The sequence below is a fragment of the Crocodylus porosus genome, unplaced genomic scaffold (genome assembly GCF_001723895.1).
Source record: "Crocodylus porosus isolate Cpor-Errol unplaced genomic scaffold, CroPor_comp1, whole genome shotgun sequence".
Classification (NCBI taxonomy): Eukaryota; Metazoa; Chordata; order Crocodylia; family Crocodylidae; genus Crocodylus; species Crocodylus porosus.
In genome coordinates, this window is record NW_017728947.1 from 100,772,725 (window position 1) to 100,783,423 (window position 10,699).

General features: G+C 40.0%; 1 protein-coding gene across 1 annotated transcript in view; it reads left to right on the forward strand.

The window, feature by feature from the left end:
- The window catches only part of ASPG (asparaginase), a 73,539-nt gene that overhangs the window by 31,398 nt on the left and 31,442 nt on the right, over positions 1-10,699 (forward strand). The window contains exons 7-8 of the mRNA XM_019550792.1: positions 5,577-5,689; positions 7,848-8,033. Coding sequence (XP_019406337.1) covers positions 5,577-5,689; positions 7,848-8,033 — 299 coding nt within the window. The remainder of the gene's footprint in view (positions 1-5,576; positions 5,690-7,847; positions 8,034-10,699) is intronic.

Consider the following 10,699-nt stretch of genomic DNA (forward strand, 5'->3'; position numbering starts at 1 on the left):
CTAGAGAAAAGCTTTTTTGTGAGGAGATGAATGCTGACAACTTTCACATAGGTGCTTATTGCAGAAAGGGTTGCTTGTTTCTTTCAAACCCAAATGTACGTAGGAAATCAAACATGCACTGGTCTACAAAAAAACCGCTACTCTCCTAAGATTCTATATAGCACTTGCACAGACGTGACTGAGCATGTAGATAAGATTAACTTGTGCATCTAAGACTTGATTAACATTGAGCAGCTTCGCATATATATTTAGTGTTTTCTGTCCTTCTGCTGTTAATTTTACTTTAATCTGTGGAACCTCCCCACCCCCTGGCCTTGCTGCAGGAGTTAAGCCTCCTATTCTTGGCACAGCACTGCGAGGAAAGGAGTTAGAGCTGTCAGTTTCTGAAACAAAGACAATAAGAATTGGCACAAAGCAGCAGAGCTTGGTAGCATGTAACTAAGCAGGTTTTTTTCCCCCCCCTTTAACTGTTTCAAATATTGCTTCTAGGTATAGAGCAAGGCAGATGTTCTGCTCTATAGCTTTGAGTACTCTCTTTTCTTCACTGCGGTTGCCCAGAAGTCACTAATCTCATGGCTGATTGAGTCTTTTTCTGGAAGTCTGGTTTTCTGGTCTGCAATGTCACAGACTTTTATTTTTTTATTCCTACAAATTGTGTAGTTAGTAACTGTGATGCATTAAGCATATAACTACATAGCATTTAGGCATTTACAAGAACTACTTTAATGTTTAGAGTCTGGAGGTCAGCTAAATCTCTGCTGTCCTACTGGTGTGAAAAAGCAGTATTACCATATTTACTTGAATACAAGACAAGGTGTTTTTCCTTCTAATTTGCACGGGGGAGAAGCCCCTTGTGCTAGAATTGCATACAAAGAAACCTCACTAAATACACTGTGTAGCATTAAACTGCTGCCAAAAGCAGCATTTGCTCAGCAATGGAAACGAACTATGAAGGTGATTAAGTGTAGCCAATACTGAGTATGGCTATAAAACACATGGCATGCACTGGGCAAACATGCTTATGGGAACCTTTTTAATTTTTGGTGTGGCCCTTAAAAATGAATGGGTGTTCCCTCTGGAGGGAACGGACACCAGGCCTGGAGGTACTGCAATACCAGGTCAGCACTGGGAGGACTAGAGCCAGCTCTGGCACCTACCCCTGGGTGCCAAAATTGCTACATTTTTAATTTTGTGTCTCAGGCCAAATTAGCCAAATCGGTTCTGAATTCTATAGGTTGAGCAGAGCTCAGTCATTCAAATCTGTGTAGCACTACCACTGGCAAGCGTGCATCCTACATGCATGCCCCAAGTCTGGAGCCCTTGGAGTTCAGATGCTTCTGAATCTTGCTTGCCCTTAGCCAAAATGCCAAAGAAGCAAATTAGGGACAAATCCCCCATCTCCATAAAAATAAAGCACATAGCTGAGCTTCTTCTATTAGGAGGCTGTAGCAGATTCTTGTTAGGGGGGAGGGGACCTGTCCATAGTGCATTAGACAAGTCTCCACTCTGAACTACACAACACCATTCAAGGTGATCTTGGCCTGAGGACTATGGTATTTCTCCTGCTGGGTAAGAACAAATTGAATTTTATCAGTATATGTTTAGGATTGTGGATCCCAAAAAATGACAAAGCCAGTAGGGAAATACAAATTGCCTGAGCAAGGGACTAACATTAGAGGGACGGAGGTGAGGAGGGGAATGCAACTAGGTTATAGAAAATACAATGCACTACACTACACTTGATCTAAGCCAAAAAGCCAAGAAGTTTATTGCTACATTTGATATGCCATGGGGTGGCCCATTTGAATAAAACATATGATAATGTGCATTAAGCACAGTCCCCCTCACTACCAACTTAAGTCATAGCGAGCCACTACATTGTATACACTTTGACTTCCTCTTCACTTCCACAGCTGAACTGTGCCCCCCCCCCCCCGCATTTCTAATGATTCCTGTTTCATCATCAGCCTTAAATGTCTGGCAAACATCACAAAACAAGGCCCCAAACAGTTGACCCAGAAGCTGTCTGTGGGCCCCTCTCTCAGCTGTCACATGTGATTAGTGGGGCCCTGCCCTCCATGAGGTGGAAGCAGACCAGGTTGCCCTGTGCCTCAGCTGCATATAAATGTTTGGAGCATCTCAGGATTTCTCACGAGAATACCCAATTCTAGTAATGAACGGGGTCTAATTAGTACATGGATCTTTTTGTGGAGGGTATCTAGAATACACACACATTAGGAGAAGTGCTGAGCTGTGGCGTCATCATGGCTTGAAATACTGTTGACTCTGGTGGGACCCAGCGCCATGAACTACAGGTTTCCCTCGCTTTATGCTGTACATGTATTCCTGGAAAATGGTGCATAACTCAAATTTGCATAGAAGGAACCCACTTTACAATGTAACAAATAGGGATATGTTCCAAGATCTTGACTGTACTAACCCCCAGACCCATTTTTACCACTTTTACAAAACAATTTTGGTACTTACCAACTGCAGATAGTACACACAAGCACAGGGCACTATTATAATGGGGATGACAACTACAGAAACATGTGTTGCACACAATGAGCGAGGAGCACAGATCCACACAGGAGACTATATTTTGGTGCTTGTCACTCCTACAGTGCATCACTCAAAGCATCCGACTGTGGGCTTCCACCACACCGATCTCATAAGAGTGAATTTACCTTGCATATAATGAATAATTGGTATAAAAAGGGTCATCACATAAGTGCAAATTCACACACACAGGACCTGCATAAAGCGAGGGAAACCTGTATATGGTAAATCATGAGCCTTTGGCTTTGGACTAATATCATGTATAGTGGGGGCATCTGAGCTGCAAGGTCTCCAGGTTGGGGCTTGTATGTAGCACTACCTGGATTTTGTGAGTAACTGAAGCTCCAGACCAATGGGTCTGGGAAGGGGATACTTGCATGGTAATAGAGACACACAAACTTTGAGCTATTGAGCTCTGCTCAGTTAAATTTTGGAACTTGACTATTGGGCTTTGCCCAATTGAATTTGGAACTGATTTGGCTTTGAACAAGATATATTTAAAAAAAGTTTGTACTACATATAAATAAGTACCCAAGTGCTTCTCAGAAGTATGTTTGTTGGGTACCTGTGCTAAAACATGCAGCAGTTTTATAGAAAGGTAACATGCATCAGTTCTGGATAAACAAAGTGTATGGGTACTATATGCAAATTGCTGCAGCCGTATTTAATTTCAAGGCTGTTGTTTAATTTTGCTCCATGTGCCCAGGGAGAGCAGTTTCCGACAGTAAGGAGAGGGGGAAGGGGCTGCTAGAGGAAAAAGTTGGGGTGAAGCAGAAAGCAAAGGGCTACCTGATTCCCCAGATTGAAATTGTCCTTGTTGTAGCAGTGGGAGAGGGTCGAATTCAAGGCAGACTTCCAATAATTAGATTATGTATCTGGAAAATTGTAACAATTCATAAATTTTCCATATATAGATTCTAATTATTGGAAGGGCTATTTTATATTCAGGGTAGTCTTTTATTTATGGTACCTGTTTCAGACTGTCTCTTTAACCATTCCCATCTGTTGTGAAGCCACTTAGAAGCAAGCTGTGTTTCCAGTGTCAAGCTAATATGTATTTTCCTGCCTGCAAGAATCCAGATGCTCACACTGCTCTGTGTGTTTCAGTCAAGACAGCCTGTGACATTGGTCAAGTACTAAATCCAGCTGGGTGAGCTCCTGAATTGTGCTGGTCAACCTCCATGCAGTGTTACAGCTCTGCATGCTCTCCCAAATCTGCATATATCCCTCTTGCTCTCATACTTCCAGCACAGTGGAGATCATTTCCTGATGTATGGCTGGTTTGCTTGGCATTATATTTGTCCTGAATGTTGCATTCAATCTATTTCACAGTGTAGGAGTACAGACATTTGTTTATCTAATCCCTTCTTTTCCTTTCCCCTCCCCTCCCCTGCCTAAGCGTTGTGCTTAAGGCCCTTTTTTGTTTGGACCTATGTAGAGGCCCTTTTATGCTGAGGATAAGTGTTTTTGTTACTTTTCAGGGAGGGTGAGGAAGATGAGGAAAGAAATATTCAGAATAGTTATGATGATATCACAGTATGATATAAAGGCTGTATATGCATAGGTGATATCAGATATGGATAGTGTGTCTTGATTCATTCCCCCTCCCCCCCCGAAACTCATGTCTTAACATCAAGGAAGGAAAATGTTTTGGTGTAGGTTTGGAGGGGGGCTGTTACCCACATTCATTGGCTAGCAGATAAACAGCTGTAACTACTAACAGAAAATCAGAATAGTGGCTGAATGTTTTCAGATCTGAGTAATTCCTTACAACACTGAGTGGAAAGGTCTACCGTGTAAGAACGTATGATAAGGCATTTGTATACAACTCAGGGGCTTCTCCAAAAATGAAAAGAAACAATTTGTTTTCCATTATGAACTAAGTTTTATAACGTTATCTTTGCTTTCATTGCAATATAATGCCTCAGGCCATGGACCACTGTATGCCAAAGCCCTTTTGATTCAGACTTTTTTTTCCCCCTCAAGTTGTCAGAATTACTGATATTGCTGTCTTGTGCTGGAATCATAAAATTTTGAAATCAATAATGCATGACTTGGCTTGTAATAATGGAACACAAACAAACTATTAGTTAAACAGCTGGCTTCTGGCTTTAAATGCATAATTGCAGTTAATTGAATCCTTGCTATTTTATTTAATCATTAGTAACTACATTATAAACTCTGGAGATGATTAGTGGCAACAATAACAACATCTGTCTTTAATATGACATTCAAAATTTGTGTCACATCTCGCGTTTGAGACGATGCAGGGTTTTTTGACTTTCAGTACACGTGTTGATATCATTTTGATTACAAAACAATGAAGTTCCTATTAAAATATATGAAAAGTAAATATTTCACTTCCACTCGGCTTGCCCACTCTTCTGTTGGTTGCAGCATTCTGAGCATTGCAAACAGATGGAGGTGTAATGAGCAGAGTGATGGCATGGTGCAGTGGTGATGTTAAGAGCCTAAAACTTAACATCAAACACCTTTCAAACCCACCAAATTAACTCTTTAAATTTATGTTCCCAGAGGATTATATTCAAATGTATTCAGTCAATTTGGTATACAGCAGATCATGCTGGTCACTAGTTGGAACTGAATAGGTACCCTTGAGTTTAATATTTCTTGTCTTGAGTCAGCACTAAAACTAAACTATTATAAATTATCCCTGGAGGGGTAATAATGTAGAAATTATTACTGCTGCTGAATAATATTTTTTTTCCTGGGGATTTAAATTGTTTGGCGTTTTCAGGACTTAAAATCTAGCACAATAGAGCTTGAACTGAATGTGGCTTTCAAGTATTATTGAAATATCTTAAACCAAGTGAGACGAGTTACTACACTTGCTGTGATTGGGTGGCTTTTTGCTTCCCTCGCTTTTAGTTTTTATGATATGGAGGCCCCACTGATGACATACGGCATCAACTTTAAAAACAAAGTGTAAAGTGCTACGGATATACCTGATACATTGTTGTGAAGTTTTAATATTGAACAAGATGTCTTCTTAACAGTTAACTGGGAAACAGTGTGGAGAGCCAACACCACTGAGAAATTTCGAGTCCACACGAACATGAACACGAATGTTGCGTTACTCCGAATCTTTCCGGGCATCACTGCTGCTGCTGTAAGCATCTTGTTTTTATTTCTGGAAACTTTTAGCCCCCAGGCACGTGTGTCAGAGCTGCAGTGCTACAACGGCTCATATGCACTGGAGACTTAATGTGGTGTTTTTTAAATTAAAGAATCTTGAGCAAGGTTTCCGAATTTGGTAAGATTGTCATCCTCCTGTGGCAAGCATTTTTATCAGTAATATAGCTGGGCTGTCCTAGCATTCCAAGACTCTCTTTGTGTACCATCTTAAGATGTTCAAAGCATCTTTAATCTGAAATGCATGTGTCCTGGAATCAATGATAAATTGTCTGCAAGATCCATTTGAACTCTTGATGAGAACCTGCTACTACAGTAACTGGGAAATGCTCCTTTGCCAGGCAGTAAAGTGTGTGTGTGCGCGTGTACCTTCGGCAAAGAACCCACAATATAAGGAACTGGAAAGAGAAAACTGCTGCTTTAAGGCTTCTTTTTAAGATTCTCTTCCTGATACAGGATTCAGTAGCGTGACTCCCTGCTCCCATATGGAGTCCTGGTGATAAATCAGACCCAACTGTTGGCCTCTGGATCACTTTGAAGAATGTGCCTTTACTGTGATGTTCTTTACTGCTTAGTATATCCACACCTTCACTAAACTGGCCTCTTACTTCTTTCATGACCATTGCTATCTTAAATTGAATCAGGTAGTTTAAACAGCATTCCTCAATTGCATTAGCATCCTTTTTAGGTGCATAGGAACAGATGGAAAGGCAGAGAGGTGGCAGACATGTAATAAACTCCTACTGTGTAGCTAGCATCATGGGGGATTATGCTGTATGTGGTCAACAAAGAAATATCTAAGTTGTCTAAAATATCTTCCTAGGAAAAGAATTTCACCAAACATCTTTTTCATACCAAGATATAGTACACACCTAATTTCCAGCTGGCTAGAAGTAAACTTCTTTCCTTCAAGATTAAATAAGAAATCTATTCATTCAGTTTATAAATATTTCTATATTCATTTGATAAGTATAAATGTAATCCCTTGATGTTCTACTGTGATGCACCAGCATAAACTCGGTAATAGCATTTAAATAATAATTCATCCTTCCCTTCCCCCCATCCCCAAGGTCATTTCTGTGAAAATAATTAAATAATTTAATTGCAGTTTATTTTTAAAATACTGTACATCTATCAGTGATTATTTTTCCATGGGAGACTAAGAGAATTAGGCTCTCAGCGTTCATAGCTTCCTTTGAAAATTCCGTTTGTATTTTGTAGAAATGATATTCACAAAGGGCAAGTTTTAAAACTGCCTGAAGAATTACTTTATAAGATTCTTATTCCTGCTTAAATAAAAATAACCCAGCATTTTAATTAAATATACTTCTATATGTCTCAGATTGAGGGAACATGTTTGGAGGCACTCTGAAGTTAGTAATCCTAGCATCACTTTTTGTCAGCGTCCTTCTCATGGAAAGGCTTGTGTCAGATGAGATTGAACTGGTTTTCAGTTGTATAATTTGCACAGCTGCACCCTTATTATTAGTTAACAGGCTCCCAGTAGTACACACCTTTGTAAATGCAAGATTTTTTTGTTGCATTTCACTTGTGAGTGGATTCCAGAGAGATTTCCTCACTGAAGAAATTATGTTTTGTATACTGAACTGACTTCGGTGGGGGGGAGGGGAAGCCAACCTACTGTTGGATAAAGTGATCACCCTACATCTATCTTAGCCTGCACTGATATTACAGATTTTTTCAGATGTCCCATGATCTTTTATGTGCTCTGATGTGCTTTAGATTTTGAATCTGATTTCCTGCTAAGGTCCATATTCATCTGGCTTCCCACATTATTTTCTCCCCAGTGGGACCACTCTTTCCCCCTGTACTTGTAGGCTTCCACCCACCAGTTTTGGACCCTTCCTCAATTTCTTTTCCCCTGAATTCTGATATTGCATTTGTCATACTTGTACAGCTTTGAATGTGGTTAGAATGTATACTCAGGTGAGAGCATCCTCCATAAATACCATCAATCATGCCATCCAAGTTAGCTATGCTTTTAGCTCTTCATTAAAAATAATTTAGTATTTTTATAAAATCCTTTGATTTAAATATGCAGGGGGAGGCAAAAAGGGGTTTTAAATCAAATGTGTATACTGGTATAGCTATGTGACATATGCAACTTTAAACAGGTGAAGGCATTTCTTCAGCCTCCTATTGAGGGCATTGTGCTTGAAACATATGGAAGTGGTAACGCACCAAATAACAGAGAAGATTTGCTGGAAGAACTGAAGAAAGCAACAGATCAAAAAGTAGTGATTTTAAATTGTACCCAGTGCTTACGAGGAACTGTTACTCCGGTCTATGCAACTGGACAGGTGAGGGGAAATAAAACTCATTCTGGTTCTGATTTTGTGTAAAAGGAATGCTTGACTGATACAGTTTTGTCTTTACTTTTAATAATTTACAAAATAAGGCCAAAACATTTACAAACCCATGTAGCGTTCTAAATGGTTTTCCTTATTTGACTGCTGGTGTTCCTAGTAGGCTAATCTACATGTGACAATGAAGTTTATAGTGAGAAAGATGTACACAGTATATTGTGTACTGGGACATCTTGCAGAATGAAGGCCGTTAAACTATAACCTCTGGAGACCTAAAAGCAGGTGGGAGCTAAGGGGTGTGTGAGTTTTGTTTTTTGTTTTTTTTTAAGCAAAAATTCAACTGCAGAGAGATACCTTGATATCGAAGAAATTCAAAATATTTTTAATAGGTTTCCAATGTGCAGTTCATAACCCTTAGGTTAGACGCTGCATCATTAGAGCTAATGAGTCTTGGTTTGACTGGAGTTTGTGACCTACGTGAGAGCTCTGAATTGTGAGAGTATGGGGGGAAGTGACTTCATTTGACTTACTTAACTTGACTGTTTAATGGCTAACCTTTTGTATAATATGCCTTGTATTCAGCCTTATACTGTATGGTTCAGTTGCTTTAATAGCTTGGAAAAAAAGACTTGATGCAGCTTTAGTTTTGCTTCAGAAAAAATGTTGTAATTTAAAATGCCAATATACTGGTCATTGGGAAATGGGTAGGGGGAAGGGGAAATGGAAGTATTGGAAAAGCAGCCTTTGCAAGATTGAAACCTGGTTCTTTTCTGAAATGAGAACTCAGATTTTTATTTGGGAGCTGTAAAGTTTTTAGCTAATGTTAGAAGATTGAGGAGCTTGATTGTTGTGGAGGTCCATACTCTATTACTACTGCAGCAGAACTATGTGGAGACTGAAGAAAGTAATTGAACAGAAGGATTTTAAACAATGTAAAGTCTAAACACTAAAAGTTACCAAAATCTTTAAACTTGCAGAACTTGAATATGAAAACTAATTAACTATATGGTCTACTGCTTCAACTATGATATAGTGGAAGGAAATGAGCTTTTTTTCTATCTTGCGATATTTCTCCAAGCACAACACCTCTAAAGATTATTGTTGTTAATTATGGGTCCAAAGCAAAATGTACAGTGTTAGCTTTGCAGTAAAGAATCACTGTCTACACGTGTGCTAGTATTAGGGAGCAGTAAATTAATTAACTCTACCATAGGATAATACTGTGTTGGGGATAGTACTATCCTATGGTAGAGTCATTTATTCTGCTGAAATGCATGTACAGTCAGACCCCGAGTTACGTGGGGGATACATTCCTGAAAAACACGGTGTAAGTTGAAACTGTGTAACTTGAGGCATTTAGTCAATGGAAAACAGGGGGATAGAGACCTGGGACCAAGATTTGATAACATTATTTCATAATAAAAGGATATTTAAACACAAAAATAATGGAATTAATAGCCTGATTAAAACCTTTACTCCTGGCTATGTGCTCATACAGAGACAAAGCTTTAGCCCTAATTGCTGTGCTATCGATCACTGCTCCTTTTGTATTGGCCATTTAATTGATCCAAAGATTAAGGAGTTTCTCAACCTTATCTAAATGAGGAATTCTAGTCACCAATGACACTCAAACTCACAGGGGTTGTTGTTTTCACACAGTCTCTAATGTTTTGCTCACTTTTTTAATGGTACGCACAGTCAATTCACTTAAACTGTATTGGCGAGCAATCGACGCAGCGCCATTGCCTTCTCTTAATTTATCAAGGATTTCTATTTTCTGAGCCAGGGTGATAGACTTACATGCTCTTTTGGGCACAACATCAAAGGCTTTCTTTGGCGCCATTTTCACAAATATTCAGGGGTTAAAGTAACTAAAAATGATGGACAGTCTTGGAGGAGATGACAAGTAATGCTAATGCTATGTAAGCAGACTCCAGACTAACAACCGCTCTACCACAAACAGTGTAAACGTGAAGCGGGGTACTATGTAAGCTGAAACATGGTCATGGTATATAAAGCATATCTATGTGAATCAGTGTAACTTGAAACTGTGTAACTGGGGGTCCGACTGTATACGTGATGACTGGGGCTGGCTGGGGCATGAGGGTGCTAAAGTGCAGGGGCACTACGTTTAACCGTCATGCCCCAGCCAGCCCCTCTGCTAACTAATGCCACCACCCAAAGCTCAGGGCTAAGCCCCTGGGCCCCCTGCCAAGCCAAGGTTGCTCTGTCCTGGCTCAAAGTGCTGTGGTCCCGGGCACACATGCAGATGCTGTGCCCAGGAGCATCTGACTCCGGTGTGATTTGTGCTGGAGTTTATTGCTCTGTGTTAATTGCATGTGTAGATGCACGCAGTGTAGAAGACGAAAGCTAAAGAACCCCTTTTCTTTTCATTCCCTAATGTATTCCTTGGCTCTGGAACAAACTCACCTTCCAGATAGCTCTATAGATGTGGAGGGTGGGGGGAGGTACATTTTCCCTTGTGTTTTGAAATATCAGTCTGGGGCTTTCACAGTTAGGGCATGATTTTTTTTCACTAAATAATTTCATTGGATTTCATAGACATTAGGGCTGGAAGGGACCTTGGGAGATCATCGAGTCCAGCCCCTTGCCCAAAGGGCAGGAAGTCAGCTGGGGTCATAGGATCCCAGCAAGATAAG